We start from the raw sequence: 13324 nt of genomic DNA, 5'->3' as shown, positions 1-13324 counted from the left end.
GATGTCCTCAAACTATTGAGGGTTGCAGAGCAGATTAAGAAAGTAGTAAGGTCTGTGAATCCAACCCAGTCTTTACAAGTAGAGGTACAAAGAGAGGTATGAGGACCCTCAATAAAGTGTTGATTTGACTTGCAGATTGTGTTCAGTTTGGAGCACTGTATTTTAGAAAGATATAAAGATCGAGAGAGCATGGAGAAAAATAAGAAAACATTAATGGCTTAGGAATGTGGAATCTCAATGATGTGGATAGTTTGGAGTAGCTGTTTTCCATGGAGTGGAGAGGTCTGAGAAGGCATTTGATAAATATATCCAAAACCAGGAAAGGTCTGGACAGAGTAAACAAAGAAAAACCACAGGACTCGAGAACACAGAAGGTAGGGCCATGGTGAGGTAGGAGAATGCTTTTCACCCAGTGAGTGATTCTCGCTGCAATGGGAAGTGGTACAATTTCAACATTTAAAAAACATTTTGATGGGCACATGGAAAGGAAAGGTTGAGAGGGGGATGGGCCAAATGCAGGCAAGTGGGACTAGCTCAGTTTGGGATATCTGGTCGGCACGGGTGGGTTGGGCCGAATGGCCTGTTCCTGTATGACCCAGTGACTGTGTCCTGGGCTGGAGGCAGGGTCAGTGCCTCCCGGGACAAGGCAGCGGTGACTCTGGGAGATCGGGAACCGGGATCACACTCCCTCAGGGCGAGCACGGGCACGATGGGCTGAACGGCTTCTCGCCGGAACCAACCGCTAAGGCGATGGGCGGGGCGGGGCTGTGACGTTAGGTGTGACGTTGTGAATGGGCGGGGACACGGTCCTGATTGGCTGGTGGTTACGTCAGCGCACAGAATAAAAATAGTCCCAGAGAGGAAAGGCGCACAGAACGATCCCACTGAAACCGGAAACACACAGAGAGAGAGAGAGAGATCCCAGAGCCAGAGCCGGACAGAGACCCAGCGGGACAGAGACCCAGCCACTGAGGGACCCACCGGGAGATGCCTGTCCCCACCGTGAGGGTGATCCACTGACGCAGGTAGAGAGGCCGCGGAGATCCGGGATGGAGCCGGAGCCGGGGAGAGCGAGAGCGGCAGCCTCAGGTACCCAGAGCCGGGGGCAGCCCGGGGAGAGAGAGAGAGAGAGAGCTGTCCACCAGCACAAGCTGGATGGGCCGAATGCGCTCTCCTCGGAGGGAGGGGAGGTCTCTGATAGATTAATTGATGATTTATAATGATTTATTTCTTTTTGTTTTTGTTGTTGCAGTTAAATCTCGAGCTCGGTGGGCAGTACATTGATCCAGTCTACAGTTTCCCCAGTTGTGGGGAGTCCCATTGTGTCGGTACAAACTACAGGGGATTGAGAGAGATGGTGCAGAGCAGCAGCCTCATTTACCCACTGTCTGGGCACAGCAGTGAGGTATCAGCCCTGCAGAGAAAGACCACCATTCCTGAGGACCCCCTACCCCTGAGGATGGAAGCCTTGCCAGTTCACCTGGTCATTCTCCCTGCAGCCACTGGACAGGTGGCTGGGGGAGGTCAGAGGGACTCGGTGCCCACTTGTACCAATCCATACGTCCAGTCAATTATTGTACTGATGGAGCCAGCTGGGCAATTAGTGGAGGAGGACGATTGGCTCAGTGACTCAGAGGATGATGCTGTGTCCAGTGAGTGGTCTGTCGATGGTGAAGATGATTGTTCTGGTTACGAACAAAGTGACGAAAGTGAAGCTGATGAGCTTTGGAACTCCTTTTTTGACCATGACCCTTACAATCCCATGAACTTTTCAGCCCTGACCTGGCAGCAGAGCAGAGGAACTAATAAACAGAATTATAATGACTCAAAACCATGTGATGCTCAAGAGGCTGAGAATAATACTGACTCATTTGATCAAAATACTGATCTCTCTAAGTCACGGAGTGTCTCTGTCTGTGCTGCCACAAATCAATCCACTGATAGCAGAGAGATCAGAGACCAAAGTACTGAGCGACTAGAGGAGGTGGATGTACCTAGTCCTGGTTCAAAACCACTCCAACTTGACAATGAAGACTGTTCCATCCCAAGTGTGAAACCAAAAACATCCAAGTCAGATGGAAAAACTGTCAAAAAGGTGGGTTTTGATGTTCAAAGGTATTTGTAATTCACCTTTTGTCTGTCTCTGGATTATAGTGTAAGGTGCACTGTATCTGAGTAATCAGTTACTGTGGAAATTATGGGAACTTTGGGGAAATTCTGTGGCAATTTAATGTCCTCATCTGCTCAGGCACCAGTGACACAGCACTTGCTGCTGGAATTCCCTTGTGTAGTTGTACTGCTCAGCAGTCACATCCTCACCCCTCACACAGAACCTCCCTTACAGCAGGGGCCAGTATTGGGGGATGTCTCTGTAGTAACCGAGTCCAAGGTGAGGTTGTTGAAATGTGAGATTTCTTCATGTTTACCAGGCTGATGCAATGTTCCTCTAATAAAAACACAAAAGCAGAGTGACTCAGTCTGAGTGACTCTGACTCAGTCAACATGACTGGGTCTGATTCTCTCTGAACCCCTCCTGTTACTTTCACTTCCTGCATTTAGTTAAAACGAAATTTATTCCTAAGACCAGGATCTGACTTAACTCTAAATCAGAAACCTGCCCTATTTGGCCTTCTCATCTCACCCTGTGACTGGGGTTCAGACTCTGTTTTAGCCTGGAATGGTTAGTCAGATTTTAATTAAGTCACAAACTTAGGTGCTCTTCTGGTAGTGTCCCTACTTCTGAGCCAGGACACCTGGCTTCAGGCATGTCATAACTGCAAACAGGTCAGTTAGAAAATAACTTAATATGTACATCTATAAATGCCTAACTCCACTTGGATTGATGTAAATTAACCATTGTCTCCTCCTCCTGCAGGTTCGATTCTCTCCTGTGGTAACAGTGCATTCAATGATTGCATGGGATTTTGCCTATCGAGCTGCTCGAAAGGGTCCTTGGGAACAGTATGCACGGGACCGCAGTAGATTCCAGCGTAGGATTGCTGAAGCAGAGGCCGTGATCAGCCCCTGTTTCAATCCGGATCACAGGAACTGTGTGTGGAATAAGCTAGCTGGAGTTTAAACATTCCTGTGGAAAAAGCCCAAACTGTGCTAAACAGGAAGGAAGTACCAAAGTTAAACACTGACAAATATCCTCCTTGTCTGTGTTGAAACTGTGCACTGAGATACCAGTCAATGGAAATCTGACTTTACTAAGTTAATTATTTATAAAAACACTGCCAATGCAAAATAATATTTCATGATGGCTTTTTATATAGTCAGTAGTTTTGTGGCCCTGTGCTTACAAATGTCACTGGATAAAGATTGTTTATTTTAAAAAATTAAATATTGTACTTAACTGATCTTTCATGTTGAAATAATTGTTTATCAACTAAATTAATCACAGGTGCATTTTAAGTCACACCCTTTATTTTACAAATGGACACTAATCAAAACACACAATTTCAAGCTTTGCATTTAAATGCTAAAATAAGGTGCATTTTTACAAAAACCTCTTCTGCAGGATCTGTGAGGAAGAAACACTGAGCATTGATCCCCACCCCTGTAATTCCCATCATTAACAGTGTACAGAATTTGTTTTTAAAATAACAATGTTCTGGAACATTGAGCAAAACAGACAAGAATCCAGTTATTGTAAGAGTGGCAAAAAGTCAGATAATTACATTGAGAGAGCTCCAGTAACCTATAAGTCACTCAGGTAATTTAGAGTGAATATTACAGTTTCACCCTCTTCCGTCCCCAAATCCCCTTGTGCAACAGGGGTTAGACCCCAATGATATTGAAGACAAGCATCACATCCACGCTGCTGTCCCTTCCCCTTTGGACACACTCACTGGGCTGTTTGAGGAGGGAGGTTACAATATTTAAAATGATAGCCAGAGGTGCAAGGAGCTCTAACTCAACATATTTGTAGAAGTGGCTCACAAACAGAAATAAACTCCTTTTGAAAGGATGAAGACCCTGATTAAACAAACTCCCCTGTCCCAGAGTAGTTTGAAGGTTATTGAGGGACAGCTCCATCTGGCTGGCTCTCTCCAGGCTGTGTATCGTGGCCTGGAGCAGCTGGTTGGTCCGCTCGGTGACCAGGTGCACGGTCCAGTGTCTCCACCTCTGGCTGGACCTGAGCTGGCTCATTCACTGGAGCTTGGACATCTGAACAGAAGAGTCAAATATCAAGTTTACCACAGACAAGAGAAACACAACTCTCTCTCTCCGACTGAACAGAGCAGGAGACCTGTTAGAGACACAGTGGTTATTATCCTCTTTTGCTGACACAGTCTCTTGGACCTATTCTGGTTCAATGAATGCTGAGGCCAATGCAGGGTCTGCAGGTCAGGAGGAGCCTGGGGGTTGAGTAACCAAGGTTTGTGGAGGTGTGGACATGCACACATGCAAATCCTGAAGCACTTCCCTCCAGAAAGTCTCCTGCTGCTGCTGTGTCAGAATCCTGCCCAGTGGAGCTGGTTTTGAGACAGACTCTGGCCTCAATGCTGGGCAGGTTCTTGACCCTGACACAACGTCCAGGACTCCCAATACTAAACCAACCTCACATCAACCAAATCACAGGTTTTATTTTGTTGAGTGCTGGCACAGTGTTACACTGTAGAGAAAATAACTTGTCCTTTACCCAGGCCCACACCACCTCAGTGCACATGGGTGGGTAAGAATTGCCAGTGATACCCACAGCTGGGAACATAATGTCCAGCAAATTTGAGGAGTGCAGTGTAGTGGAGTTTAAAGTAGTTGTGTGAAAATTGCAAAGACCACTCTCTGCCAAAACACTGTGCACGTGATTAGTTTGGAGACTACAAACAGGAGACAGAAACACGGAGGTGAGGTGTAAAAACAAAATGAGAACGGAGAGGGCACAGCAAGGAGGAGAGAGCAAAACAGCTGGAGCTCTCAAGGAAAAGGGAGGACCAATCTGGCAGAGGTCTTAAAATAACAAAGGTTTTATAAGGTAGAATTAGAGAAAACATTTCCACTTGCAGGAAGCACAGAATTAATGGAATTGTGGCCAGAATGTTGGACACATTCCTCTGAAAGAGATGGGGTGAACAACTGAGATAGGCTTATGGGTGGAACAGAAACACCAATGTGAAATAGTTGGGCCGACTGGTCTTGTTTGTAAACCCAATGTTGTTTTAATTGGTTTTGGAGGTTTTCAGAGAGTACAGAATCCCCACAGTGTCAGGGCTACAGACTGTAGGCACTACACCCTGGCGCTCTGTAACTACGAGCCCTGCCTGCCCGCTCCACCACCTCCCTGACCCGCTCCCTGTGCCCCCCGCCTGCCTCCTCTGTCTCGCCCCTTACCTGCACGTGACTCTGGCGGCTGGAACTTGAGCTGACCTTCAGGACCAGATGGGGGGGCTTCAGCTTTCTGCTGGGATTTCTTCTGCTCCATCTGTAGCAAGGCCTAGGGTCACATGACAGTCAGATATGAACCAGTCTGGCTCAAATCAACAGCACACAGGTTATTATACATCCAAATCCGTCACAGCTTCTGGGGGACAATTCACTTCCCCATCCCAGGAGTGTCCCCGAGCTGACACATCCATGAGAGATCTGCACTCTCAGCAACCACTGAATCAGACAATCCTGTCTCTACTGTGTGCTGGGTCAGCTATCTCAACTGGCCTAAGGATCTTTAGGCGAGGCAGGGGCAGGAACTGGGTTACAATGGTCCCTGGTTTGGTGGGGGAGGGACAAACCTGAATGTGATGTCCCCATCATCAGACTGTAAGCTTCAACTCACTGTATCTCAGATCAGGGGGTGGGGGGAAAGAAAGAAAGAGATAGAGGGGAGGGGGGGTGGGAGAGACAGAGAGAGATGTGGACAGAGGGTGGGAGACAGTAACTATTAGTACAGGTAACAGTTTGTCCCTCGGTCACCTGCTGATATTCCTTCTTCTGAGCGTCCAGTTCATCTTGTCTTCGCTGTAAATCCTCCTGCTCCTTTCTGAGCTGCTCCACCTTCAGATTGAGTTCAGTCTCCTGTTGGCTCAGCTCCTTCTCATACTGCCGCAGCTCCTCCTCAGTGTAGATCTGAGTTTCATCCAGCGTCTGACCCATCACAAACAGCAACAGAATTACTGCCCAGGAAGGTCTGAGCGCACATATTCCAAGGTCATTCACACCAAACTTCACAAACTCTCCCATGGTCCTCTAACCCAGGTCCCAGCAACATTGACTCAACACTGTCCCCATAAACTCTTTGACCGGTTGTACACTGACCTTCCCATGATGTCCCACCCACCTACCACCCCCACCCCCAGCTGGGCACTGAATGCCCAGAACCTCTCCCTCCCGCCAGTAGCCAGATACTGACTGATCCCCATTTCCCTCCAGGACACTAACCTCCCATTCCTCTGGCTGCAGGAATTCCTTCTTCTCCGTGGATTTGAGGAACTCCTCGAGGCTGACGAGCCGATCCTTGTTTGTATCGACCTGTCCATGACCAAGAAACATTTGGGATTATGGTCAGCATGGACGTGTGCAACCGAAGAGTCTATTTCCATGCTGTATGACTGTATGAGAGAGTTCCTCGCTGATCTCCAGACAGTCTGATATTACCGCTCCTCAGCAGCACAGGGCTGTATCCAACTGGGACACTGCTCAGTCTGATTTCAAAACTGGAATTTTCCATCACATTGGAAACAGAAAGTATAAGGAGCTTTTACATTAGAAAATAATGGAAGATTTTAATTCCTGAGGAGGTATGAGTCTGACAAAAGAATAAGTTTCAGGATCAAATTGGCTACAATTTGACTGGAGGACGGAAGACATTGAGAGTGGTCCAACTCCAATTTCTTCTGTTGATAAGTTCTGTAGCAGAATAAATTGCACAAACAACCTCAACACCTCTATTAAACTCTGACTAAACTAATTGTTTATTGGTCTAGACTTACTTCCCTTAAAATATCATACACCCACATTTTCACAAGGTACTAATTGTGTACTACACAATACAATGATCTTGAGAAGCATACCAAACACCTTCTTCACCATCCTATCTACCTGCAACTCTACTTTCAAGGAGCTCTGAACCTGCACTCCAAGGTCTCTCTGTTCAGCAACACTCCCTAGGACCTTACCATTTAGTGCTGAAAATGTGTTGCTGGAAAAGCGCAGCAGGTCAGGCAGCATCCAGGGAACAGGAGAATCGACGTTTCGGGCATAAGCCCTTCTTCAGGAATGCTGCCCCTGGATGCTGCCTGACCTGCTGCGCTTTTCCAGCAACACATTTTCAGCTCTGATCTCCAGCATCTGCAGACCTCACTTTCTCCTTACCATTTAGTGTATAAGTCCTGCTAAGATTTGCTTTCCCAAAATGCATCGCCTTGCACTTATCTGAATTAAACTCCATCTGCCACTCTGGCCCATCTGAGGGAACCCTCTTCGCTGTCCACTACACCTCCAATTTTGGTGTCATCTGCAAACTTACTAACTGTACCTCTTATGCTCGCATCCAAATCATTTATATAAATGACAAAAAGTAGTGGACCCAGCACTGATCCTTGTGGCACTCCACTGGTCACAGGCCTCCAGTCTGAAAAACAACCCTCCACCACCACCATCTGTCGTCTACCTTCGAGCCAGGTCTATATCCAAATGGCTAGTTCTCCCTGTATTCCATGGGGAACCTTGTCGAACGCCTTACTGAAGCCCATACAGATCACATCCATCGCTCTGCCCTCATCAACCCTCTTTGTTACTTCTTCAAAAAAACTCAATCAAGTTTGCTCAATCAAGCCATGTTGACTATCCCTAATCGGTCCTTGCCTTTCCAAATACACGTACATCCTGTGCCTCAGGATTCCCTCCAACAACTTGCCCACCTCCGACGTCAGGCTCACTGATTTATAGTTCCCTGGTTTGTCCTTACCACCTTTCTTAAACAGTGGCACCACGTTTGCCAACCTATTGTCTTCCGGCACCTCACCTGTGACTATCCATGATACTGATATCTTAGTAAGAGGCCAAGCAATCACCTCCCTAGCTTCCCAGAGTTCTAGGGTACACCTGATCAGTCCTGGGGATTTATCCACCTTTATGTGTTTCAAGACGTCCAGGAATAGGAAGGGTTTGGAGGGATATGGGTCAGGTGCTGGCAGGTGGGACTAGATTGGCTTGGGATATCTGGTTGGCATGGACGAGTTGGACCGAAAGGATCTGTTTCTGCGCTGTACATCTCTATGACTCTTAAATTATTCCACCAGCATCATCACCGGATCTAACTGAAAACCAAAGAAACTGCAGATGCTGTAAATCAGAAACAAACAGAAATTGCTGGAAAAACTCAGGTCTAGCTGCAACTGTGAAGAGAAATCAGAGTTAATGATTTGGGTCAAGTGACCCTTCCGCAGAATGTGCGTTTTCGGTTCATCACAGGATCTACTGTCCCCTCCTGCCTGGAATGTCTCACCTCGTTCATCACGTGCTCCCGCATCCGAAGTCGTTCCTCCTCCATCTCCATCATGTCATCCTCCTCGTTTTTTGGGTCATACACTTTCTCCAGCTTGATGTGAGTGTGCATGGGGGAAGGAAGAGAGCGCCATGGATCAGCTTTATTGATAGAATATTGTCAAGTTTGGAACATGAAAGACAGAGAAATGCAACTCGGACAAAATGTTACTTCCAGCAGTTTGTCAACTCCTTGTGAACGAGTAAAGTTCAGTTACAGAGCGTGCTCTCTGGCACAATGCTCTCTGGGTGACTGACTTCACTGGATTAACACCAATACCTGAGGAAGGCAACAGCACAATGTCCTTCCCCTCTGGACAGGAGAGACAGTGATACAGAATTCACACTGACAACAGCAGCTCTGCTTTTTTCAAATTCATTCATGGGACATGGGTGTCGCTGGCTGGGCTCAGCATTTATTGTCCGTACCAAGTTACCCCTTGAGAAGGTGGTGGTGAGCTGCCTTCTTGAACTGCTGCAGTCCACAGTGCCCTTAGGGAAGGAACTCCAGGATTTTGACCCAGTGACAGTGAAGGAATGGCAATATGGCATCAATCAAGTCAGGGTGGTGAGCAGCTTGGAGGGGAACTTGCAGGGGATGGTGTTCCCATCTATCTGCTGCCCTTGTGCATCTAAATGGAAGGGGTCATGGGTTTGGAAGGTGCTGTCTGAGGAACAGTAGTGAATTTCTGCAGTAGACGTTACTGCAACTGAGCACTGTGGAGGAGGGACTGGATGTTTGTGGATGTGGTGCCAATCAAGCGGGCTGCTTTGTCCTGGTCTCAAGTTTCGTAAGTGGTATTGAACCTTCATGCACCGAGCTAAGTGGGGAATAGTCCATCACATTCTTGACGTCTGCCTCAGAGAGGGTGGAAAGGCCCTGGTGTGCGTGTGCATGCGTTAGGGGAGTCAAGTGTGAGTTACCTGCAGTAGAATTCCCAGTCTCTGACCAGCTCTAGTAGCCACTGTATTTATATAGCTAGTCCAATTCAGTTTGTGGTCAATGATAACCCGCAGAATATTAATAGCGAGGGATACAGTGAGGGCAATGCCATTCAATATCAAGCGAACATGCAAACTCCACACAGACAGTTGCCTGAGGGTCAGATTGAACCAGGGTCCCTGATGCTTTGAGGTAGCAATGCTCACCACTGGCCACTGTGCGGTCCCATACATCTCCCGAGTCTCTGGATTACCACCTCAACGAGAATAAGATTCGATGGGTCTGTTACTGAAGCAACAACTGCCAGAGCTGGGACCACAGGCAACGTGTTCTCATTTATAAGTTTGAAGGAATCACAAGAGCAGCCCCTCACCTGACCCCATCTTGCCCTGCAATCCATTCCAGACACCATCTCCCATTCCCCAGTCGCTCACAGGTTTCACTACCCGCGTAAACCCCCACACACCCACTGCCCAGATTCCCTGCTTCCCCTCCCTCCCTCTCCCCCCACCCCGAAGTCTGTGATTTAACTCTAAGTTCAGTCACTCACCTCTTTGGTAAACAAAGCTTCAAGCTCCTGCTCATCCAACACACCGTCACTGTTTGTGTCTGAAATACAGAGGACGGTGACAGTGAGAGCTCCGGCAGATAGTTTACAGAGCCCAGGCCCTGCACCCGGGCAGTGGGAGCGGGCACAGCTGCTCACGGTCAGTAATCCCGGGTACAGTCAGCTGCCCGGGGAGTAGGGGGGTTTATGGGGGTCACTGCAGGGGCTGAGGTGGACACTTTACCGTGCAGTTTGAAGAAGGTTTTCGGATCAAACTCATTTGGATCCAGCCCATCCGTCTCTTCCCAAACTTCCTTCAGCTGATCCCGACTTCCCTGAGAGAACAAAACAGAGGTAACACCGATCCTCTCCATGTCCCTTCGGAAAAGGGGAGGACATCCTCGCTCAGTGCGGAAGATTGGAGTCTCGCAGCAACAAAGAACCCCCAACCCCTCATTGTGTGTGTGTGGGGGGGGGGGTCACCATCAGACCTTCTCTGGCCGGGTCATCTGACCCCACTGTGATCTGTGTCCTGCCCCTGGGCTCACCTAAATCCCCACCCCAGGCACCCCCCGAACCTCGGAGCCTCCCACCCCTGACCCAGGGTATCTCTGACCCAGTGTGCTCCCCCACCGACCCCGAGCCCCCACTCACCGGAACATTCACTTTCGGGTGCTCCTTATGTTTCTGTTTCAATTCTTTGAACCGAGCCTCCTCCATCTGCCGCTTCTCCCCATCCAATGTCTTCAGGTACTCCCTCCTCTCGTGTTCCTTCAGCATCTCGTAACGTTTGAACTCCTCGTGATGGGCCTGGTCATAATTCTCCAGGTCCTTGGTGGCCTGGACACAGAGCAGTGTATGGCCTCAATCCCAGAGAGCTGAGAACCCCACTCCCCTGTCCCTGTCCCCACCCCACCCCTTCCACGCTTTCCCCTCCCCGTCCAATCGTGATCCGCTCAGCCGCACCTCTCTCTCTTCCCACTGGAGTCAATCAAATCCCACACTCCTCCCTCGATCTGTTCTCCCGACTCACTACCCCGTCTCCGACTCTTCCCGAAACCCCCCCAATCCTTAACCAGGTCGGCTCACTTTCTGTCTGCCCTCACCGCTCGGATCAGTAGCTCCAGGTCTCGAGCTTCGAAAGTGTGGGAGTTCTTTGGGTCCAGATGTTCGATCTGCTTAAGCAGGTTCAGGTGGTCGATCTGTACATCTGGGAAGGTGTTTGGGAAAGCAAACACAGTTTCATCAAACTGCTGAAGGACAGAGACTGACAAATTAACATGAACATCCCCACTCAATGTTTAAAACAAACACTGAACTAACCGTCAGGCAGCATCCAAGGAGCAGGGGAATCGACGTTTCGGGCATAAGCCCTTTGTCAGGATTCCTGATAAAGGGCTTTTGCCCGAAACGTCGATTCGCCTGCTCCTTGGACCCTGACTGACCTGCTGTGCTTTTCCAGCACCACACTCTTGACTCTGATGTCCAGCATCTGCAGTCCTCACTTTTCCCACTGAAATAATCGTGTCCTGAGTTCACCTCAGCCACAAACTCAGTCTGCGCCAACTCTCTGCTGTGATCATGTCCAAACCCGACACAGCTTTCCCCCCCAACTCCGCAGTTTATACAAAGCAGCAATATTTACTCTCTCCCTGCTCAGCGTCCATTTTGGCCCTGATGAGCATCCGTAACCTGGACACCTCTTGTCGTTTCAGCTCATCCAGCCTTGTGCGGATATGGTGACTGACTAAATCCAGCTCTGTGCTCAGCTTGCCACTCTGAAACACAAACAGCAACATCAAACTGTCAGGAGCTAGGCTATTGCTCAGCTAGAAAGTGCATGGACCTGGTCAGTGTCCCAGCACATCAGAGCATCCTGTGGTGCTCAGGAATCCTGCTCAGAGACACACTCAGCAGCAACTACATACTGACCTTTATATCCTCTACATCCGCCGTCTGCAGTTTCTCACGGAAATGGGTATCAGTCTCCAACACGTCGATCACTTCGCGGAGATATCGATCATAATATAAACCAGTGTCCTGCACAAGAGCAAAGAAACACTCAGAAAACAAGACAGAGAGATGGTCAACAAAGGAGCACTGGTTAGTGGTTTCCACATGTTGATTTTGGCTTTGCACTAAGTCTGTGTTCGAAAGGAGTACCAGTTATTTCTGTGTATTATCAGCAAGGATAAAAACATTACTGATGTGGGAGACAGAGACTCGACTGCACTGAATGTTGTGCAAGCCCCATCCATCAGGGGCAGCGGCGTCTCAGGAGCAAGTCTTGGAGATGCTGTTACTGGTTCACCGGGATGACAGTGGGAAGAAAGGGTTAAATTATGGGGACAGGCTGGAATTATAATCCCATTTTAGGATATAGAGGGACAACTTTTTAAGGTGTGGAAAATGTTAGGTGTTAGTAGAATGTACAGAAAGAAATAATTAGGCAACAGTGAGGATTGCAGATGCTGGAGATCAGAGTTGAGAGTGTGGTGCTGGAAAAGCACAGCAGGTCAGGCAGCGTCTGAGGAGCAGGAGAATTAACGCTTCGGGCAAAAGCCCTTCATCAGGAATGAGGTTGTGAGCTGAGGGGTCTAACAGAGAAAGAAAGAATTACCTCTAACTGGGAATTCGAGAACAAGTGGACAGAATCTTCAAAATGGAACCATGGCTGAGGGCAGGGAACGCTTCCTGAGACAAAGGCAGGTAAACAACCAAACTGAACGTTGGAAGGTTGGAGATGTTGAACATTCCTCCCCGCTCAACTTCCAAATATATCAACAGACTGACATTTGCAGGGATCTCCAGTGGACCATATCTGCTGAGTATAAGGCACACAGGACAGGTCGGCCTCCTGAGTGCTGCCTGCCTCTGCTCAGCTTGTTGGTTTGTACAGGGACAGCTCAGTTATCAGGAAAGCTAACTGATCACCCACAGTCCATGCTCCTGGTCATAGCATCACAGCCAATCTCAGCCGAATCCACAACCCTCTCACCCCTCGCTGTAGAGCACAGACTCCATCCCATCCCCAACCCCGTACACACCCAGGGCTGTGCACACTCAGCGCTCACCGTTGAGTCCGGTTTGATTTGATTTTCATCTTTTTTCTTTGATCGGTCGATGGGCACGGCCACAGCTGACACTAAGAGGCTGAAGAGAAGACACCAGCACAGCTCCATTTCTGAGATTCGTTTCAGAAACCTGTGACAAGGAGAGAGAGTGAACCTGACAGTGGGTCAATGAGGGAGCCACAAACTCAGAAACAGATAAATACACCCAAAGCCCCCATCATCCCGAAGAAATCACCACACCCACTGCTGCCCCCTCACCCCCACCCCTCCCTCACC

At 48.7% G+C, this 13324-nt stretch overlaps 2 protein-coding genes across 3 annotated transcripts in view; one reads left to right on the top strand and one right to left on the bottom strand.

Moving 5' to 3' along the window:
- Window positions 1-864: 864 nt before the first annotated feature.
- On the top strand, window positions 865-3359 carry LOC122542071 (protein phosphatase 1 regulatory subunit 15B-like). The gene is made up of 3 exons (XM_043679386.1): window positions 865-1025; window positions 1253-2095; window positions 2876-3359. Exons 2-3 carry the CDS (start codon window positions 1355-1357, stop codon window positions 3077-3079), a joined length of 945 nt encoding a protein of 314 aa, XP_043535321.1. The 5' UTR covers window positions 865-1025; window positions 1253-1354; the 3' UTR covers window positions 3080-3359.
- A 49-nt stretch (window positions 3360-3408) lies between these two features.
- The window catches only part of nucb1 (nucleobindin 1), a 10759-nt gene continuing 843 nt past the window's right edge, over window positions 3409-13324 (bottom strand). For both annotated transcript variants that reach the window (XM_043679385.1, XM_043679384.1), the window contains exons 2-13: window positions 13049-13178; window positions 11907-12014; window positions 11620-11752; window positions 11081-11184; window positions 10629-10814; window positions 10219-10309; window positions 9978-10036; window positions 8447-8539; window positions 6379-6468; window positions 5914-6084; window positions 5335-5437; window positions 3409-4170 (exon numbers count right to left, since the gene is read on the bottom strand). In XM_043679385.1, the coding sequence (XP_043535320.1) occupies window positions 4019-4170; window positions 5335-5437; window positions 5914-6084; window positions 6379-6468; window positions 8447-8539; window positions 9978-10036; window positions 10219-10309; window positions 10629-10814; window positions 11081-11184; window positions 11620-11752; window positions 11907-12014; window positions 13049-13156 (1398 nt within the window). In that variant the 5' untranslated portion in view covers window positions 13157-13178 and the 3' untranslated portion in view covers window positions 3409-4018. The remainder of the gene's footprint in view (window positions 4171-5334; window positions 5438-5913; window positions 6085-6378; window positions 6469-8446; window positions 8540-9977; window positions 10037-10218; window positions 10310-10628; window positions 10815-11080; window positions 11185-11619; window positions 11753-11906; window positions 12015-13048; window positions 13179-13324) is intronic.

This window comes from Chiloscyllium plagiosum, chromosome 39, assembly GCF_004010195.1.
Source record: "Chiloscyllium plagiosum isolate BGI_BamShark_2017 chromosome 39, ASM401019v2, whole genome shotgun sequence".
In the NCBI taxonomy this organism is placed as follows: Eukaryota; Metazoa; Chordata; class Chondrichthyes; order Orectolobiformes; family Hemiscylliidae; genus Chiloscyllium; species Chiloscyllium plagiosum.
The sequence above is the reverse complement of the archived record's forward strand: the minus strand, read 5'-3'. Positions and strand labels throughout refer to the sequence as shown.